General features: G+C 31.4%; 1 protein-coding gene across 1 annotated transcript; it reads left to right on the plus strand.

Moving 5' to 3' along the window:
- Positions 1–580: 580 nt before the first annotated feature.
- On the plus strand, positions 581–12,105 carry LOC127079914 (uncharacterized). The gene is made up of 5 exons (XM_051020265.1): positions 581–715; positions 803–1,166; positions 10,214–10,432; positions 10,570–11,427; positions 11,528–12,105. The coding sequence occupies exons 1-5, from the start codon at positions 581–583 to the stop codon at positions 12,103–12,105; spliced, it is 2,154 nt and encodes a 717-aa protein (XP_050876222.1).
- Positions 12,106–16,151: the final 4,046 nt, after the last annotated feature.

Here is a 16,151-nt window from a genome sequence, read left to right on the forward strand (position 1 = left end):
TTTGGTGGAATGTCATACAAGATGGTAGAGCAGTTTTGTTCAAAAAATGCGGTCTGAATTTTAGTTGAGTATGGTAAGAGATGTTACCTACTTTATTGGTCTTCAAGTTAAGCAAATGATTGGTGTAATCTTTGATTCCCAAGGTATATCTTCTGGAAGTAGTTACACTCAACTGTTGTGGAGTAACCAAAAGCTCAAAGATGTGACATAGGATGTCATTAGATATGGAAATGATGATTTCAACCAGGATGTGCCAGACAACTTGAATGACAGGTTGGTGATTGAGTTTCCAACTTAGAGAAAGGATGAGCAAGTTGCCATTATTAATTCTAAAGTGAATAAAAAGCTTATTCAAATAAGTGACTCTGAGCCAGATGATGAAGAAGATATCATGGACATTGTGCACAGTGTAAGGAGAAAGGTTGATGGGAAGATAATTCATGTGAATGTCTCCCCTGCTCACATGGATAATGTTTTATTCCATTGTGAAACAAGTGTTCAAAAGTGGAATTATGTTTTCCAAAGAAGGATTACTGGTGAAAGAGGGCTAGGTAAATAAGCTCTTGATTGTAAAGATATTATGGAGTTGCTGAAAGTAACTGGGTTAATGAAAATTGTAACTGATGTTGGTATTTTCTATGAAAAGTTGGTCAATGAATTCATTGTGAAAATTATTATTGAGTGTAATATTAAAGGCATCAAGGAGTATAGAAAGGTATATGGTATAGGAAAATGTGTGAAGCTCTCACCTTAAATTATTAATGGTTATTTGGGCAAAAGTAAGTTTGTATGGTCTGCTAAGATTCCCTCTATTGACATGATTATGACCAAGGAAAAGGAATTTGAGGAAGAAGAGAAAACTACAAGTGAGGATGAAGAAGAATATTATGTTGAATCACTGAAGTATAATGAAATTATGGAGCTTATTAGTGATGCTCAATTATTGAAGACAATGCTTAATGTTGGATCTAGTTATCCTAAGTTGATAAAGGAATTTATGGTTAAGAATGATGGTATTCCTCATGGGTTGTTGAATTTCAATTATAAGTTGTTTGTTAGAAAAGATGTCCTAGACATTTGTCCTCCGGATGTTCTTATTATTGATGAATATGGTTTTGGAAATATTCTAAGTTTGCAATCAAAAGCAATTTACTACTGCATCATTGGTTTTATGTACCAAGTAGGAACTCATGCTACCTGGGAATGTGGAAAATGTTGTTTATGTCAATGGATTCAACATATTGAGTATCAAGGCATCCAACCACTTATTCCTCTTTAATTTGTGATATATTTTTAAAATAAATACATTGGTATGTGTGATGATGAAATTGGTACTTCCCCAAGTGTTTTGACCTTGAGTTACTTACTGAATATTAGGACGGACATTGTGTCCAACATCTGTGCACCCATTGATGAAACTAATCTGGATAAATGTTGGAGCTTTTTCACCTCAACTTGTAGTTTTTGCTACTACAATTTTGTACGGGAGATATGGATATGATGATATTCAATTAAGGATAAATGGTGTTCATAAGAAGATTGTGTGATGCTACCTTGATGTGTTTCTGCACTATAACAATGATTTGTGTTCTTCCAGAGTTAGTATATGCTTGATGCTCTAGTTTTCTTTTCATACCTTTTCAAAATTGTAGCAAAAGGGGGGAGTAATGACCATGTGGAACCAGATGTTCCAGCATGGTGTTTTATGTGTAGCAACTACCTTTAATCTCTGATAAATCTGTCGTTGCTGATGTATGTTCTAATGTGCTACTGCTATATGTTCTGATGTGGTATACTACATTGTATGGTTTTGTTTGATTTACTCCTACGCATCTTGTAAGAGTTGTTTTAGCAAAAAAAAATCCAAATGGGAGATTGTTTTTCTTTTAATTGGATGTTTTTTGTAAAACAATATGGGTCGTACAAGATGTTAATCATGAAGATGCATCATGTGAGACCAGATGTTCGAGCATGAGGTGCAACATTTGGCCTCATCTTGTTAGCTAGATTATGTGAGTAAATATAAGTGTGATTGTGTTTGTTTTTAAGAAGTTTTGTTCAGTCCATGTTTCTGCTAAAGTGCTTGACAACAAAATTTGGTTGTAAGAAACTTGTTGAGCAAGATGTTCAGCACATGTTAGGTGACATTTTAGCGTACAGATTGGATTCATATTTTCTTCAGATTTGTTTTTGTGTTAACTTATTCAAAAGATATAGAAGTTTGCTTTTGGAAGAAGCTTGGAAATCCAAATCAATTTGGAAAATATTTTATTTAAATGAGAAAATTTGGTTTGATTGGATTTGCATTAAAGAGAATATTTACTTGAATATGCCTTGAAGGAAGATTTGTTTCTGATTTAGTTTATTCAATATTGTGTTGATATTTGATATGAAAATATATTGATTCAATATTCATTCCATGAAAAGATTTAATTTGGATGTTTTGGTGCAACATGTGAGACCAAATGTTCCAGTATGTGTGCAAAATCTGGCCCTTGTCAGCATGCCATTATGGATGTTGTTCTAAGTGTAACACCCTAAACCATGAAACTTATATGAAAAACATTACTTAACAATTTAAGGTGTCACCAACGATAACTCTTCAAAAACTCATCAAAACATTTGAAACTACGTAGCGGAAAAACATTTCATAACATACTTCAAAATTAAAGTATTAAACTCCAAAACAACATAATCAACATCAACATAAAACATAACAACTCATGTCCCCGATGTTACGTAATCAGAGCACTAAAAAACACTAATGTGAGACAAGCGATAAATAAAAGCAAAGAGTGGCTCCAATAAGCCACCTTCCACACATAACATCAATTATCCCTCCTGAGCATCTGAAAGATGTCCATGCTGGACAAAATTAGCAAAGAGGTGAGAAACAACATTCAAAATGAATAGTGTAAATAATTTTAAGGTAAAAAACATACAACATAACATGTGTTCAACACACAATCAACAACACCATAGTCTCACACTCATTCATAACAACATACACATTCATTAAGTATACACACCATTCACAATAATTCATTAACTGCATCAAGTATTCTCAGCCAATCAACAACATCATGAATAATCAATTACATATGAAAACATGTATGCAATGAACTGCACAACTGACTCATTATGCATGTGGTATCATTCATGGACAACACGAGTACACTCGCTCCTAAATCCCCACTATAGGACCAGAGCGAACCAAATCGTTACTATCACCATAAGTAACGCTTCACTAATCCCTCATTGGAATTAGCTACTTGCTCCTGAATACAAACCATTGGACCAAAGCACACAAAATCGTTACTATCACCATAAGTAATGTTTCACTGGTACCCGTATGGAACCAGCTACTCTCTCTTGAATCCATACCATCAGACTAGAGCACACCAAAATTGGACTGAAGCTTGTACACCATGATGCATGACTCTCAACAACATGTACTATAACCAAAATAATCACCATGCATTTATCACCGCTATGCACAACAACATTCTCAATATACAATAATTAATTAATGTTACGACAATTAACAAGTACCACCAAACATCACCGCCTCATCTAATGCATATTCACATAGCATTAAATCATGTTAATTCATTATAACATCAATTCATAATTAAGTAAACACAACGATTCACTAATTAATCATGCATGTCATCACATATATTCCTACAATGAACACATGAATGCAAATCAAATGTTTCACCAAGAATTACCATGAGGTAGTTGTGTGTGTTATCTCTCTAACACTTCAAACGACACCTTGTTTGGACCTACTGAACTAAAGTTACAGCCAAAATTGTCGAACAATGCAACATAGATCAAAACAAATTTTTTCACAAATTGGCCTGCAACAATCAATTGTCATCAAGTTCCTTTTGATTTTGACTTTTCATAAAACTTATTTAGAAGCCAAACAATCGATTAATTCCAATATGTAATCGATTGTCATTTAATTTTTTTCTAAAAATACATAGCTGCAATATTCCCACCAATTTTCCCACAATCAATTGACCCAGAAAATGAATTTCACAGTGAATCGTGTTATCACAGCCATCAACATATTACAATACCTATATTCATCATGATTCATACAAATTACATCAATAATTCACAGTTAACCCTATTCACAATTCAAGCACTCAAACATTCATCAATGGCAGAAATTCATATATGTATAATCATGATGATTCAAACACAATTTCAGTTACAAAATTACATGTATAAGCACAACCAATTATCAATTTCTAGATTTCTAACACAACAACAATTCATCAAAATAAAATCATGGAACCCTAATGAGAGAAAGGATCATTCTTCTCTACCCTATCATGCAATACATCAATAGTGAAAGCCTTTTCTCCCCTTACCTTAGATTTTCCAACAACATCATCAAATTAAGCAACTCTTATGGATTCTCCCTTTCAAACCCTAGCTCTCCCTACTAATGTTCTTGTTTCTCTAAGCCTCCTTGTTTTCACGTACTGCCAAAAGTTCTCCACTAAACCTAAATTCTCTAACTTTTAGAATATATATTATTCTAATTATTTTTGCCTAATTATTATTATCGTCCAACTAACTTTCAACTTCTCTCATTTTACCTCATACTTCCCAAAATTCACAAAATTGGTATGATACCTCATACTTACCAATTTCTCAATATATTTCTAATATAAATTAAAAATACTAATTATTTTCTAATTATTCTACCAAGCTCATACATTATCACCACACCATAACATTACCATTACACCCCCAACAACACATATAATCACCAATTTTAATTTAAAGGCACACCAAACACCAAATAATTAAATAAAAATCTAAATAATTCAATTAAATTAATTAATCGAATTTGGGATGAGATTTAGTTGAAATACACTGACAGTGTAAAAGGATTTTACACCGTCAGTTAATTATAGTCGTTGGATGTTGAAACAAGTTTGACTTTTATTTTAAAAATCTATAAAGTAATGCAAACGGGTGATGGTGATTAATCGATTATGTAAAACTTTTTACACTTACAATGTATAGTAATTAATCTCTTTGGGATGTTACACTAAACGTGTTTTATGATTGTGATTCAATCCGATTTGTTGCTATCTTTCAACAATGCATTAATTAGATTTTTTTGGCAGATTAAAAGGATCAAATCAAATCAGTTAGAGATTTAAATTTAAATTCAAACAAATAAAAACTTTTTGGAGCTTGTTGAAAAACAAATAAAAACAGAATCCTCTACAAATTTGTACGTGATCAAATCTTATGCCCATTGGAGAAAATCCCATAAGATTACATTGTAATTAAGGATACTCAAACCTAACGTTTGAAGCGTGCACAAGAGTTAAAGATCTTTATATTAGGGTTTCTATTTTGAGTCCTTTGTTTGTATTATTTTTTGTGCACCATTTTATTGCATTCATTCATATCTAAATCCATAGAGCTCGGTTTGTTAGTTGAGTTGTAATTCAACATTCAATATTTTTATTATTATAATGATCACTAGGGTTAGTGATTGAGAGAAAGTGATAGGGGTTCTCATATTTATGGGAAATCCTAAATAGAAAGACACTAGTAGAATTAAAAAGAGATTCATTGAACATGGTTGTTCATCTAAGACACTTTGTACTAATTCTTTTAAGATTGAATTTCCTTTCATGGGTTGGAAGCCCCCTACACGTAAGTGTGGTTGCACTAAACTGCGTTACCAATTCTTTTGTGTTCTTTATTGATTTATGATTGATCATTATGGGTATATTGTGATGAAAATCTCATATGGATCCAATGTCTTAAATGCAAAGACTTTGGACATATTCAAGTTGAATGCTAAAGTTTTCTAAGGAAACAAAGAAAAACCTACCATGTCACTAATGATAAGATAGATGAAGAAGGTGGGTCTGATCAAGAAAACAATTTTGTGACCTTAAAAGACATTAAAAATGTTATACATAATGGTGAGCCATCAAACTCAAAGAATATATTGTTACTTCTATTCAGAAAACAGAATATGAAATGTCATGTGTCTCCAACCTTGAGGGCTTTTCTAAAAACATGGAGATAGATCATTTTGTAATTTGTTTAATGAACGAGTTTCACCAACAAAAATGAAAGACTATTTAAGGGTGCCTCTTTCATGGACGTCAAGGAGAATGAGGCCTCCCTAGGCATAAACCAACAAGTGGAAGAGAAGAATTGTCAATTCAAGAATAACGAGTTTTAATTTGTAGCTTTTGATGATTGTGAATCGGTGTTAAGGGGAGTAATCATCGGGATAGCTCCGGAGTAAATGTGTTGCAATTTCACTTGGAAAATTTTTATTGTTCTCTTCAACACATACGATCCTTGAGGTATTTTTCTACAACAAATTTAAAATGTTCCACAAAAACTCATTCATGTTTGGTGCACCAAACAAGGCTTAGTTGTGTTGAAAAAGTGTATTGGATAAGATTTGAAATGTGAGGTGGAGACAAATGAGTTTGTGGTGGAGGAATTGAAAGTCAAAGTGTGAGAGTGTAAGTTTCTTGGAGTGATTGTTGAGGAATTGTTGTTGAAGCCTATGGATCTTGTTGTAGGGGACCTTCTTTCCTGATTAGAGAAAAAACTAGTGTGGCATTATCTTAAAGGATCTAAATTGTTGATCATAGGGATTTATTGGTGTAACACTTAGGTCAATTTCCACAAACAATGTTATTGTCATGAACTAGAGCCAATGATGATTGGTACGATGACGAAGGTCGTCATAGCAAGCTATAAAGGTAAATAGTAGCCATCAGAGTTATACACATCATTTGTATTTGGATCGGAGAGTCAATTCAATCATGTCAAACATGCTCTAACCCCTATATGAGTCGTCTAGCATTTGGTTAAAAATATATGATTATGCCAAATAAGAGATTTTTTTCCGCAAATATAAAAGTGGTGTTGTTTTACTAAAAATATATGTATTCTCACAAATTTATTTTTCAATATGAAGCGCACTAAAAGAAAATAAATGGCTCATTTTTCTTTAATACGAGTATGACACTCATAATTAATTTATTTTTTTAATATATTCTCTCTTTGATCCTATTTATATGAGACAATTTAATTTTTAGATTCATTTAATAGTCAATGTAAATGGTCTAATAATATATCAGATATATTAATTATTTAATAAAATCTTAAAAATAAATTATTATTTATAAATAAAACTAGAAAGAGTATTATATGTTGTTTTACGTGTAACCGTCATAACTTTCGTTACCAATATCAAATCTACAATAGAGAAGATTTTTTCTTGAATTGTTACATATAACAACATATTTATACTAGATGATATCATACTTAACTAAAGGTTTCCGACGCCTGATAAATGCTCGAAGATGACAATAATACTCTCACTAACTCATAATAAGTGTTTTATTTTAAATTTGTGCGGTTATTAAAATACTCTTATTTATTATAGTTAGTTGAGTAGTTAAAAAAATTGAAAGTTAATAAAAAGGTATAGTGGTGGGAAAAAATATTAAATGTTGTATTTATATTTTAAAAGACGTTTGTTTTGAGACATAAAAAATATATAAATGATACACTTTTTATGAGACTGAGGGAGCAATGTTTCAAAAATCAGACCAAATTGGCCGGTTTAATCGGGAACCGGAGATAAATCTGGTTGTATCAACCTTACAAAATCTCTAATGAATTAAAATCTGAATAAAACTGAAAAAATCGGATTGAACCGTCCAAAATCATTCGAATCAAATAACCGGAGTCAATTTTGTAAAATCGTCAGGTTCAAAAAAGTATATCAAATTGACTATTTTTAAAAAAAAAATTAAGTTTAATATTAAATATCAAAACTTAACATACATTCCCTAATCACAAAAAAAGAATTTTGTGTTTTTTTACAACCATACAAATTTCTAAGTTTTGTCATTCTCTTATAGTTTTTCTTACAACCACACTTTATCATCATCATGCTGTCTCTTTCAAATATAATCATGTTGTCCAGCTCAACATTGATTATCGTTTAAGTCAATATTATTTGTGTTGTCAGTTATGATTTGTTTGTCGTAATTCAACTCCAATTCACTTTTTGTTATTTAATTAAATATATTATATTATTTATTTGTGGTATTCTATCTTATTTAATTTAAGTATTTTTAATTATTTAAACTTTATTTTAATTATTATGTTATATTATTTTAATTTTGGTTTGAATTAATTTAATTATTTTATTATAATTCTTTAATTTGTTCACATTATTTTTACATGAAGGTTGACATGAAAGCGTACATGATATATTATTATATGTACTATCAATATTGTTGTATTAAATTTGTAATAAATTTTTGAAATATTTATTTTATTAAGTTGTGAACCCATGATCATATGTAATATGTCTATGAAATTTAATTTCACATATTAGTTTATGTAATAAATGGTTTGATCATATGTTTAACCGATTGAATCAATTAAATCTTAAACCGAAAATTTTACATGTTTAATCTTCGATTCGATTTTTAAAACATTGAGATGGAGTACTAAAGTTAAAGATGAGTTCGCCTTATAGACCTACGCAAAAAATCAATTAATTTATAAATGATTAAAATTAAGAAACCAGTTATATTTATATATGAAATAAATCTTATATATATATAATATATATATATATATATATATATATATATATATATATATTATATATATATATATATCGTTGGTTTAGATATAATTTTTCCTACAATAATTTTCTTATTTTTGACTTAATCCGGAATCTAGAATCCGGATGCTTCAATTCAGACGATGTTCTGTATTCCAAAATATGGACTTTTACGATCCTTGTCAATTTGTAGTAGTGGATCAAATCTACTTTTAATATATAAAAGTTAATTACTACCAAATTTACGTCATAACCTAATTAAAATTAATAAAACATGGTTATTCAAGTCTCTAATTGTCTTTTTGCATTATTGGTATTTGTTAATCCAATGTTAATAATTATTACATTGTATCTCTATTTTCCTTTACATTGTATCTCTATTTTAAAGGAAAATATATTAATAATTATTACATTGTATCTATATTTTAAAGGAAAACACATTGTATCCCTTTCAATTACAAATACCAATAAACACAATTTCATCTTTCCAAAGACATTTTTTACGGTTTCTTTTACTCTTTCAATGTATTTCACTATTTCCATTAACCCTAAATATCCTTGATTCTCCCATAATAATCAATTTTCATCTGCCAATGCATTGGTGTGGCGGAGTTTGAAATTCAAAAGGAGAAAATGTATGTGTTTTATTTTCTTCATCCACTTATCTCATCATCTTTTACAAAATCAAAAATTGAATAGTATATAGCTTTACAAATCATTTTAGGTTGATTACAATCCTTTCGTTTCAATTTCAATTTCAGTTGATTTGTTCATCCATTAGCGCATTTGTGTGTCAGAGTTGCAAAGGAGAAAAGGTAAGATTTTTTATTTTTTTCGTCTATCAATCTCATCTTTTTTACAAAGTCGAAAATTAAATGATATATATATATATATATATATATATATATATATATATATATATATATATATATATATATATATATATATATTTGCGAATGGATTTTGATTAACGTGTTGCTTTTATTGACTTTATTTTTAAAATATAGTTTGATATAAAAATCGTATATGATATTATGACGTGGTACAAGGAAAAAAGAAAATACTTACCTCATTCCAATAAGAATTTAAATAATTTATTTTATTTCAAATTTAATAAATAATAATAATAATAATAATAATAATAATAATAATAATAATTGATTACACTTATTAATATATAATTTTTTTTTTTGAAATATTAGTAAAGAAAAGATATCAATTAGATTTATTAGTTATTTTTTAAAAATATGTGAAAAATATTAGGGTGATAAGAGAAAAGAATACATATTTTTATCCTTTATTAAAATTAATTGTCTTATTTATAAAAAAAGTAAAATTGATTTAATATTTATGATATAACTACATTATTTGTAAGACTATAAATATATATGTTTCTTTATTTTATTTTATTACATATAAGTGTTATTGATATTCATGTTTAAGAAAAAATGACTATAAATAACTACATATATTGTGAATTTTTATTATATTTATTTGTTTGATTCTTAAAAGTAAATTTGTTTTATAGTTTACACTTATAATTACTATTGTATAAAGGTTTGAGGTTGTCGAATGAAGAGATAATGAATTTAATATTAATTGAGATTGAACGAAATCTTCAAAGGAAGAGCCGAAGTCTAAAGGAATTTGCTGGAATGCCTTATCCAAGTGGATATGTGGTTGAGCAGTTGGGAAATAAGCTCATATACGAAGAGCGGAGTTACAATCCAGCCGAACAATTGCAAGAATACAATAATTTGTTCTTAAATCTTACAGGTAAATATGTTAAATGTTTGTAAGTTTGTCATAATTTTATAAAGTTAACTTTTAAAATATGATTTTATCTTACAATTTTTTTTAATGTATAATTAATTTATTCACTGCATGTTTGCTATGTATTTTTTTTAAATTAGATGAGCAAAGAGGTGTATTCAAGCGAATAATGGAAGCAGTAAACAATCAACAAGGAGGCGTATTTTTTTTGTATGGATACGGTGGCACAGGGAAAACCTACATGTGGAGAACTCTAGCTTCCTACATAAGATCAAAGAAACAAATTTGTTTAACTGTTGCTTCATCGGGCATAGCTTCACTACTACTTCCAGGAGGTCGAACGGCTCATTCAATGTTCAAGATTCCAATACCTACAATGGAGTCTTCTACATGTAATATCGACAAAGGTAGTGATCGTGCAGAGCTACTAAAAATGGCAAAGTTGATAAATTGGGATGAAGCTCCAATGGCACACAGATTTTGTTTTGAAGTGTTTGATAAAACCCTTAAAGACATAATGGGGCGTTCCAATTGTTCTGACAAATTATTCGGAGGGAAAGTAATTGTATTTGGTGGAGATTTTAGGCAAATATTACCAGTTGTACCAAGGGGCAGCCATTCAGATATAATACATTCTACAATAAATTCATCATACATATGGGATCATTGTGTTGTGCTGAAGCTTACAAAGAACATGCGACTCCAACAAGTCGGCAATACTTCAAGTACATCTGAATTAGAATTGTTTTCTAATTGGATATTAAAAGTTGGCGATGGGAAATTGGAAGAACCTAACGATGGTTACACGGATATTCCTATTCCAAATGATTTCTTAATTTCTAACTATGATGATCCACTAGAAGCCATTGTTAGTGAAACATATCCGAATTTTCTTAACAATTACAAGAATCCAGAATTTTTGCAATCAAGAGCTATATTGGCAGGAACAATTGAAACGGTTGACATCATAAATCAATACGTTTTGGGATTCATACCAGGTATGCGTTATCCATTGTAAACATATTTATAGATACATTCATATATTTATATGTACTAACATAGATTTATAATAATAAATTTTCAAATTTTTTCCCAAAGGTGAAGAAAAAGAATATTTAAGTTCAGATTTTGTAGACACTTTTGACGGTGAAGGAATTGAAGCTTTTGATGTTTTGACCCCGAAATTTTTGAATACACTTACAACTTCCGGTCTACCTAACCACAAGATTAAATTGAAGATTGGGACCCCTATTATGTTGCTTCGAAACATTGATCAACCTGAAGGTCTCTGCAATGGAACAAGGCTCATAGTTACAAGATTGGCAAACCACGTTATCGAGGCAAAGATTATATCTGGAAAGAATATTGGAGGGGTTATCTATATTCCAAGAATGGATATGACTCCAACACAATCTCCGTGGCCATTCAAAATGACTAGAAGGCAATTTCCCATAACTATATGTTATGCTATGACAATTAACAAATCTCAAGGTCAGTCATTGGATTATGTTGGATTGTATTTCCCTAGAAGTGTATTTAGTCATGGTCAACTATATGTTGCAATATCAAGGGTCAAAAGCAAAAAAGGGCTTAAGATATTAATCCATGACAAGGATAACCATCCATTGAGTTCTACAACAAACGTCGTGTTCAAAGAAGTTTTTGAAAACTTATAGAACGTAAGTTTTTCATTAGTTATATTATATCAACAAATGTCGTTGTTTATTATTAGAATTTTATTGAATGAGTTGTATAAAATATACATTATGTTTTAACATTTGTTTATATGGATGTAATTGTTTTTTACAGGGTAATGAATCATCACTTCCTAAAAGGTTGCGGACAGGTTTTGTATAAACCCAGTTTTTTAAGGACCAAAGAATTGTACGAAGTTAAATCATTTTTGTTGCTGGACTTATTTCTCACAATTTTAACTAAAATTGTGAACCTTTTGTTTCAATATCTTTTGTTGCATTAAACCTTACTATATTTTTATTTCTTATGTCCAAAATCTCAATGATAAATGGAATGTTTATTCATAACATTAACAATGGAATGTTTATTATATATCAATATACCAATAAATTGTAAAAATATTTTTGTATTATATTTTTTGATTATTTCCTTAATATAGTATACAAAAAAATTAAGCAAATTATTTACTATAAATTAATAATGTTTTACTTTATTATGTCCCAAACTGGAAAAAGTTATTTGTGGAAATTTTTTGAACCCATTTATTGATCATTTAACATCCATTACATTAAAAAAACTCTTATGCAATAAATTTGTGTACGTTGATCCAACCATATATATATATATATATATATATATATATATATATATATATAATATATATATATAATATATATATAATATATTATATAATATATATATATATATATATATAAAACAAAAAATATATTATATTTTAATTTTTTTAAAATAAATTATTGCACTTGCGCGACTCGTGCGAACGCACGGGTCCTTTACTAGTTCAAATAGAAATCAAAATTAAAGAATCAAAACTTTTTAGGAATAAAACAAATAAAAGATGTTGGATTATACTCATAAGTGGCAAACATAAAATAAAATATATATATATATCCCGATATACTGCACAATATACCATGAATAGAAAACATTTTTTTTTTAAAATAACCATTTTTAAAAAAAAATCGAAAATAACTAATTATTCAAAAAAATTATCAAAATAACCAAGTTTGGTAGAGGATGCGCCTAATGAAATGACGCATCCTTAATGCTTAAAGAGGAGGCACCAATAGCATTGGCGCATGCATTGGGCTCCTCATAGGAGGCGCCAATGCTAGTGGCGCCTACATTGGGCCTTATGAGGAGGCGTTAATGCTAGTGGCGCCTAGGTTCATTTGGTTGGTGTATGCGCCAATTCATCTGGCGCATACACCCCCTCTTATTTTTTTAATTTTATTTTTATTTTTTATTTTTTTTTAATTTTTAATATTTAATTTTTATTATTTAATAAATAAGAAATAGTAATGAAAATAAATAAATTCATTGAAGATGTAATAATTGGTTACATTGGACTAACAATAAACTAATGACCGACCCGATTATAACGTCCCCCGGTTCCACATCCCGATACGTTAGTTTGTCTCCGAGGTCTCCCGCGATTTTCTTGAGGTGTTTGTGGTCTTTGGTGCTGACCTGATCGAGCGATGGTTGGTAGGAAGGTCTGACGGAAGTTCCAGTGGTATTTGACAGATGTGTCATCATTTGCTCCAAATATCCGGAGGGGCTCTGGCCAACAGCGCTTCTGTGATGGAGTTCGGTGCCCATGTCATTGTAGTTAGGGAGTTGGGGTTGGGTGAATTCGGGACGGTATAGTTGCCCAAATTGGGCCATTGAGTCGTTTTGGAAACGAGGCAATGGTTCTTGGGGCGTACTATAGTTAAACAATGGTCGGGTGTTCATTGGTGGGGGGCTACGATGAAGTGACCCATATGAATTATCTGGACTATAGACGGTTGTGGATGCGGGGTTTGATTCTTGGTTTTGAGTTTGGGTGGGTGGTATGAACGAGATGTGACGTTGGATGGTTGGTTGTTGGGTGATTGGCATGAACGAGTTGCGATGTCGAGTGTGCCTTTGTGTTCATCGCCCATAGTCAACAAAGACATGATTTGATTTTGCAAAGCTTAAGGGTGGTAGAGGAAACAAGTGTGGTAGAAGAATATAATTGAGTATTGATGAAGGTGATTTGATATTGTTGATATGAGAGGCTATTTATAGATGAATGAGTGAGTAGGTTTGCAACCTAAAATGAATGTGATTGGTTGCATGGAATGACAAGAGAAGACAAGGGAATGACAAACTTCATAAAGCATCTAAGAGAAAGCATGTGAGAAATATCTTCTAGGCACATGTGAAGAAACCACATGCAAGGTAAGAGGCGCCCTTCCTCTTGGCGCCTTAGTGTAGGGCAATGGGAAGGGGCGCCCTTCCTAGTGGCGCCTAAGACCATTTTTTGTGAAGAGGCGCCCAACCCTTTGGCGCCCTAGTTACTTTATGGCGCTTAGGGAATGGGCGCCTAGGTGGGAATCTTAGGGCTCAGGGTTCAGAGATTCTTTGATTCCCTGGCGCATGTGTGTTTTTGTCACTCTTTTCTCTTCATGGTTGATTCTTTCTACTGCATGCATGGTCAAGTCTGTACAGACAATGACCAAGTTATCAATGCAACGACCAAGTTAGCAATGACCAAGCTATTTATGTTGTGCAGATGAACAACTTATCAATGCATTCAATTCCATTCAAGCTATCTACATATTTAATATTTCAACAAAATGTCTTCCACACAACATTACATGATCAGTGCTCATGTCGAAGGTGAAATATTTGATCGTCAGTTGTTCGGTTTTTGTTTTCGAAACATAGAGGTAACTCGGTATACAATAAATCGATGATCAAATTTTTCACATCTGAAACAAAGAATAGAAAAGAAATTGCAGTCTAATAATGTGGGCCAAATCATCTATAAAAATCCGGTTTGGTTTGCAGAAAACCATGTAAACTTTTATCAGAAGAAGTTTCGAGATGATGATGATGTTCAGCATATGTTTTGTCAGTCACGAACAATCTGGTTACAACGATATAGAGTTATATATATTACCACATCAACAATAGGTGTCTCAGTACATTGATCAGTCACAAGTGTTTCGTGAGACTGATGAGGAACAAGCTGAGGTGAATGTTCCAGACGACGAAAAAGAAGAACCTGAGATCATGGTTGATTCGATGGTGAATGCTGAAGAGGAAGAGGAGCCAATACCAGCAAGCCATGTATACTTCCCATCCCAACACATGACAAGGTTAAATTTGGGTTCAGATGAACCTTCGACAGATGTATGGTACAATCCTTACGTGCAGATGCAAGGATCTCTGAAAAAAGGAGACATATTTCGCACAAAAAAGGAATGTGTAAAATCCATTAAGAAATTCCACATGCAACTATCAACTGATTTCAGAGTTCACAAAACTCACGCATCAAGGTATAAAGTTTATTGTCCGAATAAGCACTGCCTTTTTAGGTTGTCAGCTTCGTGTCGGAAGAGGAACGAGTCTTGGGAGATTGGATCAATGGGTCCAAATCACACATGCATGCTGACAAACCCAATGCAGGATCATCGTAAGTTAAGTTCTCAGCTAATATACGATGAAATATTGTCTATCATTGACGATAATCCGTCGTTAAAGGTGAGTATAATAATCTCGCATATTAAGACAGAGTACGAGTACACTCCATCATATAGGAAGGCATGGATAGCTAGAACAAAAGTTGTTAAAAAGTGTTTGGCAATTGGGAGGAGTCTTACAAACAACTTCCAAAATACTTGTTGGCTCTAAAATAATATGCTCCTGGGACAATTGTCAAGATGGAAACATTTCCCGCCTATACACCAGATGGTACGTGTGCTGTTGGAAATAGAATATGTCACCGTCTATTCTGGGCGTATCAACCATGTACCATAGGTTTTTCTTTCTGTAAACCAATTATACAAATTGATGGTACATGGTTGTACGGAAAATACAAAGGAACGTTACTGATGGCAGTGGCACAAGATGGGAACAACAATATTTTTCCAATCGCCTTTGCTCTAGTTGAAGGGGAGACTGCTGAGGGATGGAGTTTTTTCCTAAGAAATCTCCGATTGCACGTTCCACCTCAGCCTAACTTATGTTTGAT

The sequence above is a fragment of the Lathyrus oleraceus genome, chromosome 5 (assembly GCF_024323335.1).
Source record: "Lathyrus oleraceus cultivar Zhongwan6 chromosome 5, CAAS_Psat_ZW6_1.0, whole genome shotgun sequence".
NCBI lineage: Eukaryota > Viridiplantae > Streptophyta > Magnoliopsida > Fabales > Fabaceae > Lathyrus > Lathyrus oleraceus.